General features: G+C 46.5%; 1 protein-coding gene and 1 long non-coding RNA gene across 3 annotated transcripts in view; both read right to left on the reverse strand.

Annotated features, from left to right (window-relative positions):
- Positions 1-2,135: 2,135 nt before the first annotated feature.
- Positions 2,136-6,679, reverse strand: LOC123649157. 2 transcript variants are annotated; one of them, XR_006738884.1, is made up of 3 exons: positions 6,663-6,679; positions 3,283-3,352; positions 2,136-2,978 (listed from the first exon to the last, which is right to left on the reverse strand). It is a non-coding gene; the product is annotated as an uncharacterized LOC123649157 (long non-coding RNA). The 2 variants fall into 2 exon arrangements; XR_006738883.1 differs by lacking the exon at positions 6,663-6,679 and adding an exon at positions 5,938-6,190.
- A 559-nt stretch (positions 6,680-7,238) lies between these two features.
- The window catches only part of UBAC2 (UBA domain containing 2), a 174,994-nt gene continuing 154,536 nt past the window's right edge, over positions 7,239-27,696 (reverse strand). Inside the window, exons 8-9 of the mRNA XM_045567087.1 lie at positions 26,019-26,141; positions 7,239-8,442 (exon numbers count right to left, since the gene is read on the reverse strand). Coding sequence (XP_045423043.1) covers positions 8,335-8,442; positions 26,019-26,141 — 231 coding nt within the window. The 3' untranslated portion in view covers positions 7,239-8,334. The remainder of the gene's footprint in view (positions 8,443-26,018; positions 26,142-27,696) is intronic.

Here is a 27,696-nt window from a genome sequence, read left to right on the forward strand (position 1 = left end):
TCCTCAGCGAACAAGGACGTTAGTCAAGAAGACCTCTATGGATGTCCCTTCCAGCTCTGAGAACTGCAGACCAGCGTGTCTGAAGCCTGAGTGAGTTTGGGTTTGGCAGTGTGTCTGCTGCAGTCCATCCTAGTGGTTTTCTTTCTGTATTCTACATGGGTGGCCTCTTGCTGGTGTCCACACTGTCACCTAGGAAGACAGTGGCTGGTGGTGGGCCCTGTAGAACCCCTCCGAAACAGGGTGGGGGTTAGAGCCAGGGAGAGCAAGACGGAGGATACCTGGGTTAGGTGCTAAAAATCAAATGCCAGTGCCCTTGGGGTGACCTTCCCTGACCCTGGCTGTGTGCAGATGGCGGGGCTGGGGGTGGCGAGAGGCTCCCACTGGTGGGCAAGAGCAGGAAGCTTCGCCCTTGGCCCCCGGCTGTCGGCCGGGAGCCAGTGAAGTGCCGGAGTCCATCTGGTCAAGCTCCGTGAGGTCTGGGGGCCCATCTGGGAAGCAGAATAAGAAATGAGGGCAGAGGCCCCTCCACTTTCTGGATGCCGCCCTTTTGTAGACCTCTTTCCTGAGTCTCCCAGTCTGAGTGACTTTCTCCACTCTGCTCGTGGAGAGATTCTCTCAGCTACGGACGTTCCCTGAGCCGCCCGGGGCACACGCCTCGTCTCCCAAGAGGAAGAGGTGCTGGTTCCCAGACCTCCTGTGTCAAGTACTATTGAAATGGAATCATTTAACTATTGTGAAACCTGTTACAAATTATTATAAACTAAACTATTATAATTAGATAATTTCTAATCAGTAGAACTATATATTTTTTTGAAAAGGCCTTAGCCACATCAACACCAGAAGATTGGTGAATGAATTACATTGACATGTTTTAAATTAAAATAAAGTGTTTAATATGTGTATGTGTATATATATGGATACATCTACACTTTACTTTTAAAATATTGATTAACGACCAGTCTCCAGCTCTGGACAAGAGAGCTTCTGGCAGGTACCATTTGTATTAAAACAGTGGCGGTTCCCCCTGGAGGGCAGGGCCACATTTTGTTAGCATCTGTGCCTCGCTCGCTCACTCACTGCCAAACACTCTCCAGGCCCCAGGGGTTCGGCCGGTGCTGGGAGCTGGGGAAGGGCAGCATCAGCAACGGCCCGGCCACGCAGAGCTTGCTGCAGCGTTAGTGGCAGTGCCGGGCTGCCTGCCAGGCCTCAGGGTCACCATCGCCTCGCCAAGGCTCCGGAGCATCCCCTGGATGCTCAGGCTTGTCCTGACACGCTGCCCGGGCTGCCCTGGCGGGTTTCTGCAGCTTTCTCAAGGCAAAGGTGTGTGGGGGTCCCAACGAATCTCTGGAAGAAGCCTGTAAATGCCCAAAAGAGGGGAGGCGATATTTCTTTGGGGAGTTTCAACTTCTGATTGAATATTTCATAAGACAGTCTGGGAATGGGTATTTGACTTTATTCTTTTTAAAATTTGTCTTTGGGCTGGGCGCGGTGGCTCACGCCTGTAATCCTAGCACTCTGGGAGGCCGAGGAGGGAGGATCACTCAAAGTCAGGAGTTCAAGACCAGCCTGAGCAAGAGCAAGACCCTGTTTCTACTAAAAATACAAAGAAATTAGCTGGACAACTAAAAATATAGATAGAAAAAATTAGCCGGGCATGGTGGCGCATGCCTGTAGTCCCAGCTACTCGGGAGGCTGAGGCAGTAGGATCACTTGAGCCCAGGAGTTTGAGGTTGCTGTGAGCCAGGCTGATGCCATGGCACTCTAGCCCGGGCAACAGAGTGAGACTCAAAAAAAAAAAAAAAAATTTTGTCTTTAACAGCCAAACCATTGTTCTGTTCACACTGGGTTGTCTCTAAGCAGGAACATCATCATATCTCCCAGGTAGGAGAAGGCCAGGTCTTGGCTGTTCACACTCTGCTTTTCCAAGGGGCTTGGCTTTTTCATTTATTTGCTTGACTCTTTTGTGCTTAAACAAAATAATTGCACCCCCCTCCCTTAAACAGGCCTAACACTGTTAATATCACAGTCATGTTTGTGCGCGTTGGAGACGACAGGGCCCTGCCTGCGCAAGGAGGCAACAACTTACCACCAAAGAGGCTTTGTCTGTTTCACAAGCGACTCTGTGGTCCTGACAGCTTTATTCACGTGAAACGCCGGGGTCAGCCCCAGGTTACACAAGTGTGGGTTTCATAAAATCTGCATAGATAGTTCTAGGTTACTCAACTCTCAGATAACAATATGGTACTTCTGTTTAACATCATATTATAACCTTACAATAAAAACTCCGTACACAGAACTGTCAAGACAGCAAAAGAGCAACACTGGCCATGGGCCCCTGTGAAGAAATGACATGAAAATCTTGTCAAACAGAAAAGTCTGTCATGTGGGTTCTTATATGACCGGGCACGGTGGCTCAGGGGACGGCCGGAGCTTCTCCCACCTGGGATCGGGCCATCTCCGTGGCGCAGAGCAGATCAGAAGAAAAGGAAGTGGCTTTGCTGGACCCCAAGAAAAAGGAGCCAGGTCCCCATTGCCACCACCCCCAGGGACGCTCCCCTCTGTGCAGCTGGGACAGCAAACACACTGGGTGGAAGCTAGGGGGAATTACCCAGGGCTTCCCTGACATCTGCGGTCTTCCGTAGGTCACTGAGCCTGGGGTCTGTCTTTGGCCAATGAACAAGGGGTTCGCAAAGTCCCCATGGGCTGTACGTTGTCCAGTTAAAGACCCTGACATCAAATCAGTCTTCTGTTCAGGTTCCATCTGGCCACCTTAATTGTTCTTAATGCCAATTTAGTCTCAGGAGGAGACACCAAGGAATCACCAACCCAGTTAAGAAAGTTTTCCGGGACACGTCCTCAGTGCTGGGAGGGCACCTTGGGTTCCGAGGCCCCTGGTCTTCCACCTGTGTGCAGTGGCTCATGAGCACGTGTGAGTGACAGCAGCACTGGGGACAGCCGGTTGGACATGGCTTCAGCAGCTGTAGTGGGTTTGGAAGAAAACTCTGGCCCCACGGCAGGAACCTTGGCCTGTTTTCCCCGCAGCATCCCAGGGGGCTGTGCTCTTCCTGCACACAGTGGGGAGCAGCCTGGGCATGGTGCCCCCGCGTGGCGTGGGCAGGAGTAAGGGACCAGGACTGTCCCAAGGGGAGTCTGAAGGTTGCCCCTGGGGGACTTGCCTGCTCTTCTCCCATTGCCCTGTTGCAGGGAGTCCCTCAAGCCTGTCACGTCCCCGCCGTGGCTCCTGCCAAGTCCCCTCAGCTCTCTCTGACCCTGTCTCCTTACCTGAAAATGTGGGCTCGAACCAGATGAATGTTCTTTTCTAGTTCCAACGCTCTACGACCCTGCGAGCCACCTAAATTTAAGACCAGATAGAACCCTCAGGGCACAGGGTCTCAGCTTGGCCTGTAGAAGCGTGCCAGCAGGGACACTACCCAGCGTGCAAGACAGAAGTCAGATTGAAGACAGTTCTCCACCGCCGGGGCCGAGTGGGATTCTGGGGTTTTCTCCAGTTTCACTGACTGTAGGTCACATATGTTTGCTGTTTCTTTCACTTTGCTGTGGTCAGAGGCCCTGGAATGTCTGGGTCTGGCCATTCAGGGACAGCCTCCCAGGGTCCCTAAGGTCCTTGTGTGTTTGGGTGGGGACCAGAGTGGGTCTGCAGGTAAGTAGACGTGCTGGGTTTGGCCCGGGTAGATTTCTACTGAAGATCTCTCTCCCTCACTCCTCCCCCAGGGACCTCTTTCTTCCCTCCCACTCCAAGCCTACTCAAACTCCCAGGTTAGCGCAGATAGAACATTCTAGAAAGGTCACAGAACCAACTGGCTTCCCTGGAAGTTGTGGGCTGGCCTGAGAACACCACGAGGGACCTGTGCGCTCCAGCTATTAATGGGTTCTTGGGACGTCTACTTCCTGTCTAAATCTCTAGGACCTTTGACATCCCTGAGATAGAGCAGGGACCCCTCTTAGGGGCCTGCCAGGCACTCACACCCCCAAGCATGGAAATAATGGAAAAATCTTGAGTCCCTTCAAGGGAAACTCCAGGTACCTAGCTAGCCTTGACACAGTGAGGGAGCAACCTGATCGGCAGAAGACAGCAGTAACTTAAATCAGTAGTCTCCCAAGCCAGCCGGAGTCATAAGGTGTTTTGGTTCCCCACAGAAACTAAAAGATAACATCTTAACATATGTCCTTGAGTTGTATTTCAGAAACCCAGACCCCCACCTGATGGAAAATGCCAACCACTATCATGTAGGCCTCAGATAGGAGGAACTGAGGACTGAACTCTGACCACCATTCTTTGTTCTAAATTTCTTCCCAAGGGCCTGGAGAGTCCTGCCCACAGGCCAAACCTTACCTTTCTGCTGACCTCAAGTTTTTAGAACAGGCCTTGCTTCCATAACCAACTGCTAATCAAAGAATCTCTCAATCTACCTATGACCCCTAAGCCCGTGCCTCAACATATTGCACCGTTTTGGGTCAAACCAATGTATAACCTCTACACACGGATTTATGATTTTGCCTGTAACTTCTGCTTTCCTGAAATATACCCCTGAATTAAAAAGCCCCTGCTTCTAAGCCACTGGGGAGTTTGGGTCTTAAGCATTAGCTGCTGGTTCTGCTTGCTTGGTGCCATGCGATAAATCCCTTTCTCTCTCTTGCTGCAAATCCTGGTGCCAGTGCTTGGCTTCATGGAGCTGGGCGAGCGAGCCCAAGTTCCCTTCAGTATCATTCCCGCCGGGCAAGGGCTCAGCAGGCCACAATGCTGCAGCCAAAGCCTTGTTTCTGGCCCATATAGATCCCTTGCCTCTTCCTCCTGTTTGGAGACCTTCATCCACGCTCCCTAGGTTCCCCGCCATACCTGGGTCCCTCCTCCTTCCTTCTCTAGTGAGAAGCTGGAAACTCTAAGACATGCGCTTATTCCTCTTCCCTCCTGTTTCACCCTCATCTTCTCCTTCCTCTAGTTCTAGAGGACTGAAATGTTGACCCTTCTTCCGGACCCCTGAGTGCCCCCTTTCTGGGCCTGGGTCTCAGGCCGTCCCGGGCACTCTTCTTCCTCCCACCTCTGCCTCCTCACTGGGCCTCACGTTCCCGCTGTTGTCCCCTGGAGCCCCACAGCACCCACGCCTCCCTGGTGCACTCCTACGTCTCTTGCTCGGCTCTGCCTTTCTCCACGTGATGCTGGAATTCCACAAGCTTCCATCCTAGCCCTCCTCTCTCCTCCGTCCACGTTCCCAGTCATCCGACTTTATCACATAGCAGGACCCCCAACCTGGCTGTCTAACCCCTGCCTCTGTTCAGACTGATTTTCAACATCTAGTGACACCTCTCCCTAGCTCCCCCCCTCTGCCTGACGTCCCCACTCCATTAGTGGCACCATCAAAATCCAGCTACTAGGGTTGTTTCTCTATGAGACAGGGCTGTATTAAGCAGGTTAGTAAATTTATAGGACTGTGGCAATTTTTCTCACATGTAAGATTTGAGTTTCAGAAATGAAATTTTAGTCCGAGCCAGAAAGCTGATTTTGGTCTTCTTGGCCCATTCCTTTATGAAAACACACTATCAGTTAGAGGAACTGTGAGGAAAATAACCTTCTTCTGATTCTTACAAGTTAAATATCACAAACTCTGGTTAAGATAAAACTCAAGTTTATAGTTTTAGATACTTCCTTTTCCATTCAAGAACAATTGTAGGAACATAAACTCAGGGACCCAGAAAACATTCTAAGTGACACTGGAATGCATGCACAATTTTGTGCTCAATTTCCCTAAAATTTTTACCTTTCTAATCCCAAACTCAGCCTAGGTTTATGAATCAGGACTTTAAAGGCAGGTTTTCCCTAGTTTCAGAAGGAGGGTTCACTATAGACAATTTTTTCCATCTTTTCTCATTTCACAATCCAGAATTCTGCTTGCTTGAAAATTAAGTCCAATCTCTTACCGTTTGCACAAAATCAAAAGCCTGATCTTTTCTGAACCTCAGGAAACCGAATCAAATGGCTCGCTGATGCCCTCCTCTGGCACGCAGCACCAGCACGGGTCTCCGTCGGCAGGGGGGTGGGGGGGTGGGGTGTGCTGTCAGCCTCAAAGATTTCCTGTGTCTTGACAGGTGTGGACATTCTGGGATACCCCAAAGTCCCGTGGTGGATGGCTGCAGCTGTCAGTGTTTGCAGGAAGCAAGACTGGGCCAGCGAAGGGAGCCCCAGCAAGGCAAGGAACTCGTGGCAGGAGTGAGGGCAGACTGTGTGAGATGGTCCAGAGGGTGGTTATGAAAGCAGAGAAGGGCCTGGCAGCTGCATGACAAGGGTGGAAAATCTCGGGCCACCAATGGGAAGGTGAGGACTTGGCAGCCGTAAGGAACCGGGAAAGAGGCTGGAAGGACTCAGAAAAAAATCTGTGGGTGTCTCCCAGCTTTGCCACTATTTAGGGCCTCCGTCCTCTCCTCTCTACACCAAAGGACTGAAAAAGAGGGTCACTAAGGTTCCTGTGGGCAGGACAAAGATCTACCAAACGTAACCACACTCAGGAGGGAATCCTGATTAGCAAACAAACAAGAACTGCTGTGGTTAATAATTTTGAATGGAGGCCTGTAATTAGTGATACTAACAACAGGGCATTTCCCCCCGCCTCCCTCTCGTGAGAACCTTACCTCTGGTTTGGTTTTACCTTGCTGGGCGCTGTCTGATGGTGAGGAGGAAGACAGGAGGTGGTGTTATTTTTGGATACAAGTCGTTCTTTGCCTGTGTCTTTGCACAGGGGAGCACAGAGGTGGATTTCCACTTGCCTCAAGGCCTAGACGCTCATGTCTTCATGCCGCTCGCTCTCAGGCTGTCTTGACTGTGCCTTGCTCAGTGAATGAGGTTGGGGACGTCTGTGCTACTGTCAACTCTTCCTTTGACCTGACCCGGGGAAACTCGGATTCAAGTAAGGGCCTGTGCTTGGGACCAGCTGGGCTCCTGGGAAGTCACCTCAACCCCCATTCCCAGCAGCCCGATGGCCCTCACCAGCCTAAGAATAAGGCCTCAGGGAAGCCAAGGTTCCAGGTTTTTGCACGTAATGCCACTGACCTGGGTGTTCCGTGGGCGGTGCCACTTACAGGAACAAAAGTGCTTTACTCACTTCAAAAAGCACTCAAGTCTTCTGAAGAAAGATGAGCAGTCTGGCAAAAAAATTTTTTGTGGTAAACGTACAGTCTAGAACAAAATTTTGTTCAGATTAGGTCCAATGAAAAAGACCACAAAGTAAAACACATTAAAAACTTTATTATTAAGTATCACACATCTAAATTTGCATCAATTTGATACACTGCTGCTCATTTTGCAGAACATAACAGTTGCACAATTTCCTCACATCCTAACAGTCAACTTGCTTCCGATCTTTCCATGCTTGTGGTGGTCCACCTCGCCTTCCCTCTCCCTGCCTGGCATCCCCGCCCCCCGCAGTCTGCTCTGCCTCCCCCACATGGGGTCAAGGCCCAGGGCGTGGGGGGAAGCTGCTGCCAGACGGACTGGCTGTGAGCCCTGCAGTGGGGACGGCGCGAGCAAGGGACTGTCTCTCTTTAGGGCTGGGCCCGCACTGTGCTCTCTAGTCAGCCGCGTCACTCCAGAAGCTTACTGCTCTCTCTGTCCCATTTCACCCCTACCTGAGTGGCTAACTGGATATTCTGAGCAAATTAACCCCAGTTAATTTTCATGGAGAATTCCAGAACCTCAAATCAGTACTTGATTATCATTTTTTGATAGGTGTGGGGAGAAGGAACTGGACGCGTTCCCTGGGCCAGAGCAGCCTGGAGTAGGAGTAGCTCCCCGCTCCTCCCTCAGCCCCTGCAAGCGTGGACGCTGACCAGCCACTGGGATTTGAAAACACGTTTGAGGAAAAAAACAGAGATTAAAAAAGTCCATCAAGAATGATCTGACACGTCCTTTCCGAAATAACATTCTGCTTTCCCCCGTCTCGATGGGTACGACCAGGCGTGCAGGATGACGTGTGGCAGTGCCGAGACTGCCACGGCGGCAATTCCCCTCTGCACTGCCGCTCAGCCGCCGGCAGAAATCTGCAATTTTAATGCATTTTAAACACAAAGGAATGAGTGATGATTCTCCAAACTAGGGAAAATGCCCAATAAAAAAATAAAGATAGAAAATACATGCTAATTTAAAGGCAAACTTATTTTGATACTATAACAGTAACGATCTTGGAGTTAAGGGCAGGGGTGGACCACCCTCTCCCCACGAGCACATCAGTGCCAGAGGTGCCTGGTCCTCCAGGCTGATTTGGTGGCAGGGCCATGCCCCTGTCATTCAGTAGCTGGGCTGGTCCCAGTGTTGGCCTCGGACCATCAGTGCTGCAGCAGGAAGTTGGTGGCCACGTTGAGGTCATTATTTGAAGCTCTCAGGGCTTCCAGAGCATCGCCTCTGGAAAACCCCATCTCCATGAGCCGGGCAACCTGCAAGCAGACAGAGCAGATACCTAAGGAGGCTGACGACATGGCCGCTTACCCGCTGGGCCCAGACTGTTCTTTCTGTGAGTTTTGTGGCAAAGGTCAAACTTATTAAAAAACAAACACCCCCCCACTCCTGATTTTTCATATCAGTGTGAAATGTGATATTTAACAATTATCACAGGTGCAAGTTTTTCAAGGCTTACTGTATGTAACCAATACAATCTTTATTTTATAGACAAGGAAATATGGCTTCTGTGGTCCAAGTGACCTGCTGGCACCAGGCCCCAGAGCGGGTCAGCACAAGGAGCCCCGAGCTCACCGCCAGGCCACACTCCTTAGAGTCAAGTCTGATTCCTGAGGAAAAACTCAGGAAAGTCATGTTTCCGCATGCATGTGCATGACTGCATTCTGCAAGTTTTATGCCCGGTGGTAACAGTGCACTTTCGGCTCTTGGCATCGCACAGCCGGGACTGACTGCCTTGGTGCTCGGACCCTCCCGACAGCTGCTGCGTTTGCTGAGCGCCGCCGCAGCCCTGGCTTCCGCAGCAGTCAGTAGAGCCAGGTGCAAAGGGGCCGAGCCTGGGGTGGCAGCCCAGGGAGGCAGGGAAAGCCACCAGGGCTAGGGAGACGCAGGCTTACATTTTTGGACCACAAATCCTGATTCTGTGAATAGAGAGGTTTCTATCTATACAGGCACTCTTCAATGGTGAAGTAGGCAGAGTTATTAAAGTGTGTTTGTACCTATTTTCCCAATTATGACTGTATTACAAAAATATTTATGGTTCCAGACCAGCCACAAGAATCTATTTTTTCTACTTATATTAAAATATACTGCACTTGCAATAACATAGCAGAAGATGATACTCTTGTACGTGTTGAGATTTTTGGCAATGTGTGCACTAAAGAGGCAAAAGTAGGCTGACCTGAAGTCATGGCTTCCAATTTTTCTTTCTGATAGTACTTGGTGCTACCTGGTGGAAAGAGAAGGGGCCCAATACTGCCTCTCCTCGGGGGACCCCGAGTGGTGTGTGGGAGTGGGGGGGCAGCCATGGGCAGGGCCTAGGTGATTATGTAAGGTGCAGAGCGAAGTGACCATGAGGCCTGGACACTCAGACCCCTTCCCTCCCTCAAAGAGCCTTAGGGAAGAGTTGAGAGGAAACAGGGACATGCAGGGGACACTTATCAGAAGCTGAGTTCCAGCCAGTGTTTTTTAAACTGAGGACATCATCCATCTCATTAATGGATTAAGATGAGGATTAAAAACTACACCTAGTAAGGGTGTTCCTTCCGGAAACTTCCATTTCAGCTCTCAGTATGTGGTCACATGCAGTGGGCTGCATGTCTCACTGTGGCTGTGATGGGAAAGAGCCGACAGGTGCCCTCTAAAGGGCCAGGCTGCACCCTGGGAAGGGCTGCTCCCAGGGGAGCAAGAGGGAGGCGGTGGCCCAGCATGTGTGACCTACGGCACCCACAGGTGACTCACACTCAACTGCCAGGGCTGAGGGACAGCATGGAGAGAACGCAGAAACCTTCCAGTTTCTTTTCCCACCTAGGCAAGACCCACATTTTCCGGAACACCAGCTGCAGCTGAGCGCTCTCCCCTCACCGCCAGATGGGTGCAGGGCACGGGGGCAGCCCTGCCGTCCAGACGGAATGTCACTTCTCACATGGTGCAGGATCTGCCTCTGGGGGGCTTCAGGGGTCCTAATTTTGAACTAGGTGAAAGCAACCCCCTTTCCTAGGTGAAGCCCTTTGAGGGTGATGGCCACTCCCCCACCTCCTCAATCCATTTGCTTCTCTGGGCCAACGGCCCGGCTCCTGCATCACCTCTGGCCTATGAGGGCACTTCGGCTCCCACCTTGGCTGTGTTGCTTCCTATGCCCGGGAAGCTCTGACCTTTGCCCTTGGCCTGTCGGACCCCAGTGCACCTTCCCTTTCCCACGTCTCCCAGACCAGGAGGACCCCAGAGCAGGAGCCTTCAAGGCGCCAGTGCCCTCTGTCCTGGCTCCTTGGGGCTGCATCTGTGGGTGGATGGCTTCGCCCTGCCACTGTGCTGCCAACTCTGAGGATAAGGACCGGGCTGCTTTTGCTCAGTCCTGTGTTTCAGGATCCAGCACCGAACTTCAGCCCAGTCCCTCCCTTTCCGCACTCTCCCGTGTGTGTGCCGTGCCCAGGACCGAGTGCACACCAGGGGCATGGTCTGAGCAGCTCGAGGGGCAGGCAGGCAGGGGCACCCCAAAGACCTCAACCAACCCTTAGCTTCGATGATCACAGCGGAGCAAGACTTACCAGGTGCACACGTGTGTGGACAAGCATGTGCATGCTCCTGTGTAGTGCGCTGCGTCATCCTGGTGTGGCCAGTTAAGCTGGTCTGCTACACCCCCAGGAATTTTCTCTAAAAGTGTTCTCAAGCCAGGTTTCTTAAATCCTACCTTGATTTTCTAGGTATAGGACTGTACACATCTCTGCTAAATTCCATCTGACTGGTTTCTAGCCAATCAAAATGAATTATTCAATTTTAATTTTGTTGTCTACTATGTTAATCATCTCCCTCAAACTTTTATCATGCCCGAATTTGATTAACAAACCTCTATGACTTGTTATTATTAATGAAAATGTCAAACAGGCCAGATCAAAGATAGAGCCCAGAACTCATGTGAGACCTCCCTCAGTGTCCAAGTGGTTAATCAACAGTTCAACCAGTTTCAAACCCGATTCATATTATCATCATTACCCATTACTACCCATTATTACCCAACACATCTCTTAAGGGGATGAGATGTTGTCAAACGTCTCGGTGACATCCTGTGTCAACAGGATTAGTTTGGTGTCCTTAGACCATAGCAATCTTTTGAATGTTTGCAAGTCACCTGCTTGGTAATCTGTTTGGGCTTCTGCCAGACATGAAACAGCAATTCTGCCATTCTATTCTCAGAGTTCACATTTTCCCTCTCCGTAGGAGCATTCTGAAGGGAGTGTCACTCCCGTGCTTTCTCGAGCTCCCGTTCCCGTGCTTTCTCGAGCTCCCGTCAGGCCGTGCAGGGGGAAGGGCTGGGGCACAGGGTTGGCTATGTGTCATGAGGAAGCAAAAACCCCTCTGATGTAGGTTGAAGCAACCTTTTATTATGTTTATTCCAATCACTTCCATTTACGGAACGCTTGGGGGAGATGACTTAGGACATCAAGAGTTGGTGGCTCTACCCTCCTGCTATCCACCACTATGATTCCACGGCCGATCTCAATGACTTTAAATGGACGGGAAAAGACCACCTTTACTCTCACCTTTCTGTCACCTTTAGTACTGCAAGCCCAGCTGGCTGCGTCTTTGCACCTAGCCAGTAGGAACAAACCTATCTGGGGTCCACATCTGGCAATGTGGGGTCAATCGTAACTCACAATCTGGAGCTGAAGGAGAGTGACTCTAGACTAGGTGGCAGTGTCAGGCCACAGCCTGAGGTTTCCCTCTACGGGCTATGGGTTTGGTTTGGAATCCAGAAGATGCGGATGATGGGCCGGCCACCAAGGCCGGCGAGACTGAGCAGCGGCTTGGACTGCATGCCCCCTGGAGAGGGACGAGTCCCTCAGGTCTGGGATGGCTGCGCTGTGTCCTAAGTCACATGAGCGATGTCCTGGTGTGAGAACGAAAGCCTTCTCTGGGTGTGAGACTTCCTTCCCAGTTCATTCTCTCTCAGTCACGAACAACCACATGTGGCCCGGCGCTGGTTTTGACAGCTGAGCGCAGCTTTTCACAGCTCTTGGCACAACAGTGTCTGCTGCTACAGGCTTGCAGCAGCTGGCTCTTCGTCCGAGGGTCGCCTGCCATGCCCTGTTAGCCAAAGCTTCAGAGTTTTATGTACTTTTGGGGGGGGGTGAGAAGATAAGTGTGATTAGAGAATTTTCACTGCTGATTGACTTGGTATTTTTACCAAATTAAAAAAAATTACTAAGTAGCAATGGTGTTATGATAGCACAGTTCTTCTTTTAAATAAAGAACAATTACCCTAGGAAAGGGTGTCTGTGAGCTTCCCCCAGGATCCAAAACAAAACACCCACAGACACACGAAACTGAATGCTTGGGCTGGGGCTCGAGGCTGATAACCAGCCAGCGAATACGAGGAGGGATGGGACACAGCACCCACAGCCCTGCAAGTAGGCCGAATGTCCCCTGCTGTCCTTTCTTCAGGAAGTTTCAGCGGTTCACAGTTCACATGATAAGAACTGGAGCAAAACCCAGCAACACAGACAACAGACGGCTGCAGCTCTCTTTGGTGGGCACTAAACATCGCTGCTGTGACTTTGACATTTACCTGCCCAGAAGCCCAACTCACCCAATCCCTGTGCATTTCGCTACTGTCTCTGAGTGAAAGGCTTATTAGTGTGTGAAGCATCAACTCCTGTGCTCAAGTGGCAGAAAGATAAAACCGAGGCCTGCACACACCCGTAGTCAGACAAGCAAAATATGGGTTCAACATCCCAATCCAAAAATTCAAAATCCAAAATACTTTAAAATCTGAAACTTTCTGAGTGCTGATGTGACATCACAAGTGGAAAATTCCACACCTGACCTCTTGTGACAGGTGGCAGTCAAATGCAGATGTACAACACACAGTTTCTTCAGTGTCTCCAAGGGAGAAAAGACCCTCTCAGCCCCCTTCAGTTGCAATATATTCTTTTCAGGAACACCCAGATTCCCCCGTGTAAGCCCGGGAGGGTGATAAAATGGCACACATGCAGGCCACACACACTGGGTGTGCTCACGTGCTATCTCGGGGGCAGAGGTTCCCCACAATGCCCCACACAGGGCCAAGCCCTACATGCACTACTCGTTGTTTTGCTTATTCTCTGCTCTGTGGTGTACAGACATTGCTGAAAATGCCAAAAATGCCAGCAGATCCCTCTATGGGTAACAGTGATAAGAAAAAGAGGAAGCATTTGTTTCTCTATTGCACAGAAAGTCACGTGGCTGGAGACCTTGGGCAACAACGTAAGTGTAAAACGTCTTATAGAAGACTGTGGTGCTGGAATGATCACAATATGAGACCTGAAGAAACAGAAGGATAAAATGTTGACGTTCTATGCTGAAAGTGATGAACGGAAGTTAACAAAAAATAGAAAAACACCTCATAAAGTTAAAAATGAAGATCTCGCTGGGTCTGTCAAGTGTCGCCATGAACACATGACACTGAATGGCATGCCGATCATGAAACAAGCAAAGATCTATCACAATAAGCTGAAAATTGAAGGGAACTGGGAATATTTTACAGGCTGGTTGCGGAAATTTAAGAAAAAAAACATGGCATTAAATTTTTTAAGATTTGTGGTGATGAAGCATCTGCTGATCACAAAGTAGCAGAGTTCATTGACAAGTGTGCCAAGGTCGTCACTGATGAAAATCTGATGCCAGAACAGGTCTATGATGCTGACGAAACATCACTGTTTTGGTGTTACTGCCCCAGAAAGACACTGACTGCAGCACCCGTGCAGGAATAAAGGACGCCAAGGACGAAGTGACGGTGCTCATGCAGCAGGCATGCGCAAGTGTGAGCAAAGCTTGTGTGAGTCAATTTCTTACCAGTCCACTATTTTGCTAACAAAAGGCACGGATCACCAGGGACATCTTTTCTGATTGGTTTCACAAGCAATTTGCAGCAGCGGCTTGCGCTCACCACAGGGAAGCTGGACTAGAAGACAACTGCAAGATTTTGTTACTTCTTGACAACTGTTCTGCTCATCCTCCAGCTGAAACTCTCATCAAAAATATTGTTTATACCATGGTACTTTCCCTCAATGTGACTTCATTAATTCAGCCATGTTACCAGGATCTTCTTAGATCAATGAAGAGTAAAGATAAAAATGTTTACTTGAACGGCACGCTAGCAGCCGTGAACAGAGGTGTGGGTGTGGAACGGTTTCAAAAGGCGTTAGCGTGAAGGATGCCACGTGTGCTGTTGCCAAGCTGGGAACACAGTGACTAAAGACACAGCCGTGCACATCTGGCACAACCCGCAGCCTGGGGCTGTGTTCAGTGGTGGTGAACAAGGCAGTGACTTTGAAGGATTCTGCATGTCAAGTGAGAATACAGAATGCTATCTGACCTTACATAGGCAAAAAAGACACCTTTAGAGTGCAGCAGTAAACTGGAAGAAGTGCATATTGAAGAAGCTCTTCACATCAATAATGAGGCACCAGTTGTTCATTCGTTGATTGATGGCGAAAAAGCTGAAATGGCTCTGAGTCAAAGTGACTGTGATAATAGTGATGAAGGTGATGTTGTGAACACTGTAGGGAAGCGCCTACAGACGACATGGTGAAAATGTGTGACGGGCTCATTGAAGGACTAGAGCAGTCAGTGTGCATTCATAATGGAACAAGAACTCATGTCAGTTTATAAAATCTAAGAGAGGCTTCTAAGACAACACCGTTAATGAGGCAGACGACTCTGGAGGAATCATTTTAAAAAGCCATCAAGCAGAATGCCTCCTCATCCCTAGAAAACCCACTTCCTGGTCCCTCAGCTACTTCTGAGGTTTCTTCTCACCTATAAAAAAAATACAGTGTACAGTAGCCTCTTAATAAAAACACAGCATGGTAGGTGGGGCCTGAGCACCAGCCGTCTCCTGTCGTCTAACAGCTGAAACAGGTACTCTGTTGATGCTACTGGCTGCTTAGTGATCCCGAACACATTATTTTTTCACTGTATTAATGGTGTGTCATATTTTTCACTATTATGTACTTATGTGTGAATAAGTTTAAGAATATGATTTTTTTTTTTTTTTTTTTTTTGAGACAGAGTCTCGCTCTGTTGCCCGGGCTAGAGTGAGTGCCGTGGCATCAGCCTAGCTCACAGCAACCTCAAACTCCTGGGCTCAAGCAATCCTACTGCCTCAGTCTCTACAGGCATGCGCCACCATGCCCGGCTAATTTTTTCTATATATATATTTTAGTTGGCCAGATAATTTCTTTCTATTTTTAGTAGAGACGGGGTCTTGCTCTTGCTGAGGCTGGTCTTGAACTCCTGAGCTCGAGCGATCCACCCGCCTCTGCCTCCCAGAGTGCTAGGATTACAGGTGTGAGCCACCACGCCCAGTCCGATTGCTTGTTGATAACACAGGAATCACGGTGATGCCAAACAACCACAGAATGGGTGGCTGAGGTAGTGACATCTTTTCTTTCTGAGGCTTTAATGTACATAAATTTTGTTACATGTACGAAATTATTTACAATAGTGTATGAAACTACCTTCAGGCTATGTGTATAAGGTCTGTATGAAACATAAATGAATTTTGTGTTTAGACTTGGGTCCCATCCCCAAGATATCTCACTATGTATATGCAAATATTTCACAATCCAAACAAATCCACGATTCGACACACTTTTTAGTCCCAAGCATTTCAGATAAGGGATACTCAGCCTGTATAGATAGAAAGCCAGAGTGTTTCCTTAAAACAAAGATTCAGGGGAGGCTGGCAGCCCCCTCGGTCTGACTGCAGCGCAGGAGAACCAGCCCAGCCATCGGGGCAGAGCCCTGAGTCAGCCCCGTGTGACCTTAGGCACGGACCAAAGGTCCCTCTCAGTTTTCTCCATTTTGGGGCTAAGAGGTGTGTATGAGAGAGGCCCAGAGCAGTGGCTGGCACACAACAGGTGCTCAAGAAACATTACCTCTTATGATAATTATCATCCCACTGCAGAGCAACTGGGCCAGGGGTGTGACTATCCCTCCCTCTGAATTCCTCAGGCCTTAGTTCGGAGACTTCGCAATGTGACAAAACCATCCCCAGTTTTTGTTTTCTGCATTCCCTTTAATATGCTTCTGCTTTACCAGCTTTATATCCTTCGTTGGTCAAGTCTTTCTAAATACACACACAAGCTCAGCACCGGCTAGAGAAGGCTCACCATGAAAGTGGGTATGTTTAGCTATGTGTCCGGGGGACGAAAAGGACCAACAAGCATCTGGAGGACGAAATGGGAAAGCTGGGAAAACACAGAACTCTGCAAAAGAGCATGCTCCAACAGGTACCTTTTCTGATTTAAGCAGAGCTAACGGCAGAGCGTGTCTTGATAGTGCTGGGTTGCCTGGGTTTGCAGTAGTCTGGAAAATTTAAAAAATGCCCCTTAGGAACTTCCTAAAAAGTCTTTCAACATTCCCTCTCCATTTCAGAGCACAGTAAAAGTTATCTTCCTCCTCCTGCTCAGGCATCACAGGAAGTTTCTGCCTAAAAATCCTCACCACAAAACATCGTATTAAAGGGTAGCTTGGTTCCTAGCCCCCAAATCTAAATGACCCTTTCCTCTAACTTCATTTAGAAACCATCTATAGTTGGCTTAATCTCCAAACAGGGTGCTCCATGTTCCTGTCTTCCACATCAACTTATTCACAGACACTAAAGTTGCCCAAATGCAACATCCAAGGCCTGTTTTCTGTAACTGAAAACTCGACTTCCCAGAGGTAAGGATCAGAGATAATGTGATTTAAAGGCTACCAAGAAGCAGCTGGTGTTGCAGCAACAGTAAATTCTAGCTCTGCCTCCTCTCTGGGATGAAAACCCACCCTGGACATGTTGAGGGTGCCCCACCGGAGCCATGCGTGACGCTGTCAGCTGCTTTGCGTGAGTGGCCCTGAGCCACAGGCGTCAGTGGCCCTCACAGGCCCTGGAGTGACACAGCCCCACGGCTGGCTGACCAGACAGGGGAAGAAGGCAGGAAGGAACCACAAGAGCACTGTCACCATCACCACAAGAGCACTGTCACCGTCACCTGACAATGTTCCACAAGAGAGCAAAGTGGAATATATTTTTCCTATAACATGCTTTTCAAAGAGACTGCACTGAATGAGGAAAAAACCCTCCAGAGATGGAGAAGGATCTATACCAGTTTTCCTTTCTTTGAAAAATTTTTTTATTTTTACACGTCTTCTGTGATTGGGATATGTGTCCCTAATATCTCATGGTAATTCTTACTCAAGAAAATGAATGGAATCCCACTTTGGCATTCCACTGGCAGTTTAATGCCTCTTTGACACCAGCAAAATGGGGCGTTCGTCCCAATAAGATCGCTAACAACTCCCCGCAGTGGAATACACCTCTGCCTGGTTTGTTTAAATACAACTGCGGTTTTAACTTCCCTTTAGCTAAGGGTATCAAAAACAAATGGTTTTTTGGGTTCTTACTTCCCAAATTCTGATGACTGCAGAGAGCAATGCCCACCTGAAGGCGGCCCCCACCCAATGCCAATCTCAAGCCGCGTGTGGGGTGGCACGCACACCCCGCTGGAGAAGCCAGGCGTGCCGCCCCCGAGTCACAACCAGCACCTGTCACTTGTTGACACCAGCTGCTCCTCCCTCACACTGCAAGCTCCCTGTGGGGCAGTACAGTTTCTCCGTCCCTGTCATCTGACATCTCTCTTCCTTCTGTGAACTGCTGAATCCCCTTCTCACACCTATTGGCCGAATGACGGTTCCTGGCTATTTTGTGTCCCTGTCTGGGCTCTGGGCTGCCTGTGGCTCCACATCTTTGCACTCCTCCTGCATGGTCAGGGTCTGGTTCATAGCAGGTCCTCCCTGAGGTCTGGATGAGCTTCTTTGCATACATCTTTTAGGGTACCCAGAAGAATGAGGCACCCACAAAAGCTGGTTTATTATTTCGTTGCCACCCAATGTTTCACTGTAACAAATCTAACTTTGGTAGCTTATTAGAAAACTCATTTCTAATCTAGTAGAGTTAGCAATGGAAAGATCTGACGTAGTACCACTCTCCTTTTTTTTAAATTTCAGAATATTATGGGGGTACAAACGTTTTGGTTCTGTAAATTGCTTCTGTACCATTTGAGTCAAAGTTGTAGGTGTGCCCATCCCCAGATAGTGTGCACTGTACATGTTAGGTGTGAATTTACCCATCTCCTCCCCTGACACCTGCTTGATTTCTGATGAATGTTATTTCCACTATGTGCACATAAATGTTGATCGATTAGTTCCAATTTAATGGTGTGTGTGGTATTTGTTTTTCCACTCCTATGATACCTCACTTAGAAGAATAATCTCCAGTTCCATCCAAGATAATACAAGAGGTACTAGATCACCATTGTTTTTTATGACCGAGTAGTACTCCATGGTGTATATATATATATATATATATATATATATATATATATATATCACATTTTATTAATCTATGCATGTATTGACAGGCAGTTGGGTTGTTTCCACATCTTTGCAATTGTGAATTGTGCTGCTATAAACATTTGAGTACAGGTGTCTTTTTTAGAGAATGTCTTTTTTTCTTTTGGGTAAATACCCAGTAGTGGGATTGCTGGATCAAATGGTAACTTTTAGTCTTTTGAGGTAGCTCCACACTACTTTCCATAGAAGTTGTACTAGTTTGCAGTCCCATCAGTAGTGTATGAGTTCCTATCTCTCCACATCCACGCCAATATTTGTTGTTTTGGGACTTTTTGATATAAGCCATTCTCACTGGCGTTAAGTGATATCCCATTGTGGTTTTGATTTGCATTTCCCTGATGATTAGAGATACTGAGCATTTTTTTGTATGTTTGTTGGCCATTAGTCTATCTTCTTTTGAAAAGTTTCTGTTTATGTCTTTTGCCCACTTTTTAATGGGGTTGTTTGATTTTTTATTGCTGATTTGCTTTGAGAAGGTGCGTATTTTGGAGTTTATGTGGCATTTCTGGAGATGGTGGTAAGGAGGCCTGAGATGAGAAGAGAGGAGAGAGCCTCATTAAGATTTGGATTCTCTAATACTAAATACATTTTGCTATTTACCAGTTAAGATTGGAAGTATCTTGTGGACTTAAAGCCATTCTCTCTCTACTTGGGCTAACGGAAATCTCAGAGGATGTAAACAGAATCCACATGATGTGTGTCATGTGTTAAACAAAAATTATGGAAGCCACTGTTTTAGGCTGAGCTCCTGCACTAGGCCCCAACAGACCAGACCAAACCAAAATGGAGTCACTTGTGCTAAATGTCACATAATCCAACTGAACCTTTAAGGAAGCAGATAGCTCTTCGAACAAGCAGCCAACAGGAGATTCCAGTCTACCTCAGTCAGCGTAAGTATTCCCCTCTGCTTTAACCTTTAAAAAAAGCAACCTGAAGTACCTTGATGTTAACCAATCAGTTATGTTTCTATTGCTCTGTTTCCTTGTTCCCACCTTACAAACCCCACTGTTTTGCAACTGCTCGGTAGGAGCTCTCATTCCATTTTCTAGAATGGAGGAGGCTGCCCTGATTCATACATTGTGAATAAAAACCAATTAGATCTATCACTAAATTTGCTGTAACTGTGGCTGTTGACATGCGTTATAAAAGTGTTATTAATGTGCTAAGCAGTAACGTCTCTTGTCTGGGACAGTCTTCTAAGCACCCAGCTGCACCGTGTTTCCTGGGCAGGGATGGGGGAAATCACATCTGTGCTTACGATTCTAATCCCCCTCTTCCTCCATGTCTAGCTGTCCTCCAGGGAAACCTGGTGATGTCATTTCCCGTATAAGATCCTTCATGGTTCCGCAGTGCCTAGAGAATAACAGAGGAAGTCCACCCAGCTTACGTCAGGCCTATCTGGCCTCCTTCCCACTCAGCTTCTAGAATACCCATGCAGTGCTCCTGGCCTGCCAGTCTCCTCCACTCTAGCTCACCTGCCTGTGGCTTCCCATCTCCCATGTCCTTGTCCCCAGGTCCCTTCTCTGCAATGTCATCCCGCTGACAGCCCTTTCTCAGTTTCAGCAGGACCTGAACACCTCAGCAGGGCTGCTCCCCTGCCTGTCTCCCTGCCCAAGGCTTGAGACTCCTTGCGGGCAGGACACTGCCTCATCTATCTCAGTATTTCCAGAACCTAGTGGTGTTTGGCCCTGTACAGAGCAGGCAGCTGGTAGTTGTTGGCTGACTAAAAGGAAGGAAAGACATGAATGGGAGAGAGGAAGTGGAAATTTGTTCATCTTCCTTTTGTTAAGTCCTAGCTTTGGTTTAGTTTTATTTAACTTCCTTGTCTGATGTCACCTGATGGTCATTTTCTAAGCTTGAGGGGGGTTCAAAAGAGACACACTTCATTAAATTTTTTTCCCCCCTTTGGTTTAAAAAAAATCTGAAGCAAACGTGACAAAAATTTCATTTGTTAATTCTGAGTATGAGTGTAGTATAAAAATACCTCATTAAAAAAAGGAAAGAGAAATAGGTAATTTTTATGATAGTAGATATCTGAGCACATGTGATTACTAAAAAGGATTTACTGAGTGAACCTTGGTTTTGGCATGTTCTTCTTTGTCATTGACAGATACAGTTTTTATTCCTTTTCTTTGTCATCTTCCTCTTCCACCTTTTTCTGGGCAACTCTGGCAGGACCCTTTGTCCCCTGAGACTTAGTCAGCGATACCTGCTCGTCCTTCTCTGGCAGCTTCCTTGCCTTGCTGTCTGTGGTATGGCTGCTTCTCACTGTCACTTGTCACCCCACAGCTCACCTGGCTTGCCTGCTATGTCTCCAATAGTGATGCTAGGGTCTGTGGATTTCTGAACACCAGGATGGAATTCTGAACAGATCTGAAAGAATCTGAATGGTGGTCTCTGGGGGACATTCAGGTCCTTCTTGCCTCCCTGAGCTGTCCATCATCCTTTATTTCCCCACGAGAGCACCTCCGTCACTTCATCAAATTTAGACTTCTCTTTCCCAGATACTGTCTTCTACCTCTCAGAGCACTTCTTGGAAAGTCCTGCAAAATTGATAGTGACCTCTGGGTTTTTCTTCTTATGTTCCTCCCCACACATCTGCACAAAGAAGGCATAAGCAGACATTTTGCCTTCTGGTTTCTGGCGTTTCCTTCAGCCATCCTGTTGTGGGTTCGATAGTCCAGGCAGTGCTCTCTGGCCTTGTGCAAGCTGCCTCCACCACAACCTCCTTTTTGGCATGTTCTTAAAAGGGGCTGGCTAAGAAGGCATCTCCAAGGAGTGATGAACTAGCGAAGGTGCTATAGGTCTACTCACCAAACAACAGGAATGGATTTTGAAGAACTAAAAATCCAGAATCATAATGACAGAAAAAGTAGAAAAGGTGGCAAAAGATTTCTATGGCTGTATTTTAAATTGTTGGATTTATTGCAGGATGCATACTCTTAGAATATTTTGTTTTCAAAGTACATGGTACACATTTCCCATCTACTAGGTTTCCTTAAAGAATTATCACTAAAATTCCTAATGTGTTTGTTTACAGCAGAAAAAAAATCATTTCTATTTTTCTTGATTTAGAAAATTACTAAGCTTCTGAATGCATTAAAATTATACGACTCTGGTATTTAAATGAAGAAAATACAAACATATTTAATTGAAAAATTAAGCCTAAAAAGGTTTTGTTAATTTAAGCTATTTTAACATGTTATTAGCAAGTAATATTTTAGATAGTGGTTGGCATCAACAAACTAACCAAGAGACCACACATTAACACATAAATGTCTAAACTTTCTGTAAACATCTTGAGGACAAGAACGATACCTTTTTTATCTTTTACAATCTCTAAAGCACTTACCACAAGAAATACCAAGAACCTGCAGAATAAATAATGCCAGTGAGAACCTTGTGTCTTTAATGCAATGATGTCTGTAACGGTCATTTTGGGATAAGCAAGGAACACAAAAAATAAGATTTGGAAAATCAATGAGTAAGAAAGTATATGTTAAAACCAACCTCTCATGTGTTTACAGCTTCTCATAACACAGAACAAGGAAGAATTAAATGCTGTTTTAAACTGATATCAATAACACGTTAACCTCACTGTTGTCATTCTGGGAGGATCAAGGAAAAATGATTCATTTAAAAAAAAAAAACCTTAAAGACTTCAATCATACACATTCTTCTTGTCCTCCCTTTTTGACACTTTCTTTTTTCAAAGTGCCAAACTAAAAATTATCTCACCTTTAAATACCTCATATCGTTAACGGCTGTCCCGTGAGGAATGTGACTCACTGTCATATCAAGTAAATAGTAATATAACAGAATTTTGATATTTCTTTTCACCTGAAATTGAGAGTAGTATCTTGTTTTTTTAACTTGTTACTATAAAGATCTTACAAATGCTGAGTTATTGGACTTTATTTTCTTATCCACAGGGCTAACATCTGTCCGGAATTCTCTAATGGAGGTGGAAGAGAAGGACTATGGCTGCAAAATCCACCTGTCAACCCTAAGAGTTGCTGAAACGATCAGTCTGAGTCAAGAACCCGCAAGGGGGAGGGGCTGGATCAATTAATCCAGCACATTCAGCTGGTTTCTCTGAAAAGCATTTATTGTGGCCTAACCAGTGGCAGCAGTGGGTGCCCTGCCCAGGGGCACGTTCTGAGTTCCAGAAAAAGTCAGGTCACAGTTTTGCCGCAGAGGTTGGGTGCCCTGGGTCTGACTGGAGTTGTTTACACTGGGGACAAGGGATGGGGAGGCGATGGCCTGGATGGTGTGACCAACTTATGAAATGCTGACCTCAACTTGTTTTGTTTGCTGAGAAGAAAACAACACAGGCAGAAGGAAATTTCAACATGTTATTATGGCAATGCTCCAAAATTTTATAGATTTTTTTAAAACTTTCTAATCTGAAATAATTTAAAGTTTATAAAAGTTTCAAGAATAAATAGTACAAGAACCCCTGCTTCCTCTTCACCCAGATTCACCAACTGTTATTTTGCCATGGTTGCATTTTCTCTTTGTACACACAGACACGCAAACACACGTGCATATGCACACAAATGCTCACATGTATTGTCCTGAGCCATTTAAGAGTGGCTGCACACATCACGTCACTTTCTCCCTTAATACTTCAGTGTATATTTACTAAGAGCAAGAATATTCTCTTTTCTAACCACAGTCAGCATATACCAGATCCTGGAAATTTAATGGAAATTTAAAATAATTAATAGTAATGTCCAATCTACAGTCCAATTTCATTAATTGATCCCAAAATGGCCTTTCACTAAAAAACTTTGTTTCCAGTGCAGAATCCAGTCCAGGATCACGCACTACATTTAAGTAGCATGGCTCCCTTGTCTCCTTTAATCTGAAAGTTTGTGACACTGGTATTTTTGAAGAATACAGGTCAGGTATCCTATAGAACCGTGGTTCCCAACCCCCAGTCTACAGCCTGGTCTGTGGCCTGTTAGGAACTGGGCCACGTATCACTGCCTGAGGTCCCTCATCCCCTGTGGAAAAATCATCTTTCATGAAACTTAGGAACTGGGCTGCACAGCAGGAAGTGAGTGGTGGGTTAGCAAGTGACGCTTCACCTGTATTTACAGCCACTCCCCATCGCTCACATCACTGAGCTATGCCTCCCCCACCCCACATCTGTGGAAAAACTGTCTTCTATGAAACCGGCCCCCAGTGCCAAAAGCGTTGGGGACCAATGCTATAGAATGTCCCTCAAATTGGGTTTGTCAGATTTTCCTTCATGATTAAAGTTATGCACGTTGATTGCAACACACAACTGATGTTATCTTTTTCAGGATATAAACATAATGATTCTTTGTTCCATTATCAGAATGTTAATTTTGATAACCTGGTTAGGTGGTATCCAATTTCTCCACTGCACAGTTACTCTTTTCCTTTTGTATAAATAAGTAACTTGTGGGGAGATAATCTGAGAGTACAGATGCTCCTCGACTTAGGACGGGGTTACATTTCATCACAATAAATGCATTGTAAGTTGAAAATACTGTAAGTCGAAAAGGCACTTAATACACCTAACCTACAGAACACCACAGCTTAACCTAGCCTACCTTACACGTGCTCAGAACACTTACATTAGCCTTCAGTTGGGCAAATCATCTAACACAAATCTTATAAAAGAGTACTGAATATCTCATGTAATTTACTGAATACTGTATTGAAAGGGAGAAACAGAGTGGCTTGCTGCAGCTGCCCAGCACTGTGAGAGCATCATTATCACATATTGTTAGCCCAGGAAAAGATGAAACTTAAAATTCTAAGTATGGCTTCTACTGAATGCGTATTGCTTCGCACCATTGTAAAGTTGAAAGTCAAACCGCCATAAGTTGGGACGTCCGTATTTAAATAGCTTAGTCTTTTCATTTTTATTTTTATTTTTTTGAGACAGAGTCCTGCGCTGTTGCCCAGGCTGGAGTGCAGTGGCGTCATTGTAGCTCACTGCAACCTCAAACTCCTGGGCTCAAGTGATCCCGACTCTTGTCTCAGCCTCTTGAGTAGTTGGGACTACAGGCATGTGCCATGACACCTGGCTAAGTTTTCTTAAATGGCTTAGTCTTCATATATTGATGATAATTTCCCGAACTGATTTCTACTGTGATGGCTGCAAAATTGTAATTTGCCAATGCCACTATTCTTTGTATATTTATTATTTGACTTCTACTTAGGAAAACCACTTCTTTCCCCCCATGCCTGTGTTATATAAATATCTATCAACTAATATCAGTATTATCTTGCATTCCAACCCCCTCCACCCCATGGCCCATATTATGCTACCGTCCTCACTTGTTTTGATGCTCAAAGCTGATGTCCCAGATGTGGCCAGTGGGACCACTGGTAGCTGGCTCCAGAGTCCTTCTGACATGCCCCACCTACTGTGTATTTCCTTACTTCCTGGCACAACATGTTCCAGAGTTATCTTGTACATTCCCTACTGTGGGCCTGCCATCCACCATTTCTCTAAAGAGACCTGGTTCCTTTCAGTGGGGAAAAGTGTTTAGAAACCAGATCTGGGCACTAGGTCTATCTCATTGCTACTGGGATGCCACTGCCTCTGAGATCTTCCAGTCAGGGCGAGGTTTGTGTACACACACACAGACTCATCAAATCATGAGTTTATACTCATACTGATACTTCGTTTTCAACCCCAAAGAGTTCTTCCTTGCCTTCCCCGGGTCATTTGTATTTTCCTTCTTCTATAGTAAGATCAACAAATTTTCTCAATTGTTCAAACCTACAATATACACAACATAATTTGGGAATTGGTGTACTCATACCATTATGAAAAATAAACCTACAAAGAATAGTTTGCAGTTTTCTTCTTCTTCTTCTTTAGACTGAAGGTATAGTATGTTCAAAAGTTACTGAAATTACTTTCCTCCCCTTCAACATGAATGTATCATTCCTTTGAAATATAGCTGGATCATCTGCTTGTTTCTTTTCAGTTTTACATTTGTCCCTGTCCTCGTTGATTTGCTTTTTGAATATGTAAAACATTAATATGATTCAAAACACGCAAAAGTCAAACCACACCAGAGGTGTACTCAGAGAAGTGCCACCCCCTCCTCATCCTTCTACCTCCTCCCCAGCTCCCCTTTGTAGGGAACCAACGTCATTATTTCTTGCACAGTATATATAAAGTATGAGAGATTTTAAAATAAGCCCCCAATACATTTTGTTTTCAAATCAAGCCTTCCTCAAACTCATAAGACCCATAGCAGCCAATAAAAGCCCGAAGTCTCTGCCACTGGTAGCAGCTGAACTGCTATCAAAATCTTTGTATTTACATGCTTGATTACTTTCAAGTCTGTTGACAAAACTGCTGGCAGTTTGAGGCATGGATTTAGGATAAGCACCAGGTGTTACTGATTACCTGCTCCTCAGAAACCTCTAGAGGAGGGGAGGCTGCTTGTTCAGACCGCCGACCATCCTGATAGTTTATATTTCGTTGCTGACGTAAAGGAGGGAAAAGACGATTCCAATTGATCATTCCTCCCTAAAAAGAGATCAACACACGATTATCAGACACAGAGAGAGCAGAAGCATCATGATGCCTGGAAGAGCTTTCTGTCAGTGAAGTCACATCTACAGACTGGGAAGTGAACTGTCACTTCGGTCTGCTCTAGGCAAGCGATTCAAATCCTAACATACCATAACACCCTGCAATCCACAAGATAAAAGTGGAAGCCTGCGGTAGGTGCACAGGAGAAAAGAAGGTAACAGGCAGTGTAAACGTTGTTTGTGCAATTTGATTTGGCTCCGGAAGACAGCGGGAGGCACATTCGGACATTCCCAATCTCAGCCCCGCTGTTCCCACTGACACCGCCCAGCTCCAGTTGACCCTTGGGAGCTCAGGGTTTTGCAGGGTGTGACAAGAAGGAAGCCATTGGAGAGGAGGCTAATCCACTGCAGGCAACCAGAATGCTGAAGGTTTCTCAGCAGCTCTTTAAAATGCTCCTCCTCCCTCTTCTCCCCTTCCTGCCTTCTTCTTTTATTTAAGTAAATTCTGAGCGTGCATAGTGGAGGGAGACTGCAGGCTGTGATAAAACCTAGCCTCAGTGATAGGTTAGAGAATGCAAAGGGAAATCTTACAAACAGGGCAAAAAGTTCAGAAGTCAGGATCGGTAGCCATCCTCTTGAGGGTGGCTCTATGGGTACTGAAGACTGATGGCTACGCTGCTCCTTACTTAGTCTACGTCAACCATGAATAAAGTCACCATGTGAAAAAAGATGCATCACATGATGCTCTTAACAAAATCCATGTTTTGTTTTTAGCTTTGTGTCAATCTTTGAATGTATTAATTTACATCTCTATTTCTAGATTTCTAGTTCTGAAAAAATTATAGACTAACCTGAAAATTGTCTTACTGTAAAGATCTAACAATGTCAGATAAAATATTTTAAAATATCTTACATGCATAGCTGAACATAAGAAAAGAAAAGGAGGTCCCAGGGTGCCAGGAACAAGTGGGCTGGGAAGCAGAGCAGTCAGCGAGTGAGCTGCCAAGGGTGGGTTGAAGGGTGAAGCCAGGTCCGCTAACCCAGAACCACTTGGCTTTTATCACTTATTTGGGTTGAGGCCTTGGGTCTGAAAGAGGTAGTAATTTTGAGCTCAATTATCTGCCTAAAGATATAACTTTCAAATGGCAGCACCCTTGGTGAAAGAGAAGTTGACAAAAATCAAACCAGAAGTCTATCTTCCTCAGGGAGGGAGCAGGAATCTTGGTCCTGCCTGAGAATTGAGAACTGCAGGCAAATTTGGGGTTCAAATTTGTCACTATATATGGCCACTATATATGTGGCCTCAGAACCCATAAAAAATTTACATAAACATTGGTTCTGGGATGGAGATGGATATATCTAAGGAGCCAGGAAAAAGCAAATGCAAAATTACCCTGGAGAGATACTCTCTTTCCCTGGCGTTATGTGGGATTTGTAGATAAAGCTCCTGTAGGGAAAGACTTAGAATCCAAAATTATAAAATCAACGAGGAAACAATCCATCATAAGCAAGAGTCAGCATGCACAGCAAATAGCATGACTACATTCCCA

Source organism: Lemur catta, chromosome 13, assembly GCF_020740605.2.
Source record: "Lemur catta isolate mLemCat1 chromosome 13, mLemCat1.pri, whole genome shotgun sequence".
NCBI classification, from domain to species: domain Eukaryota; kingdom Metazoa; phylum Chordata; class Mammalia; order Primates; family Lemuridae; genus Lemur; species Lemur catta.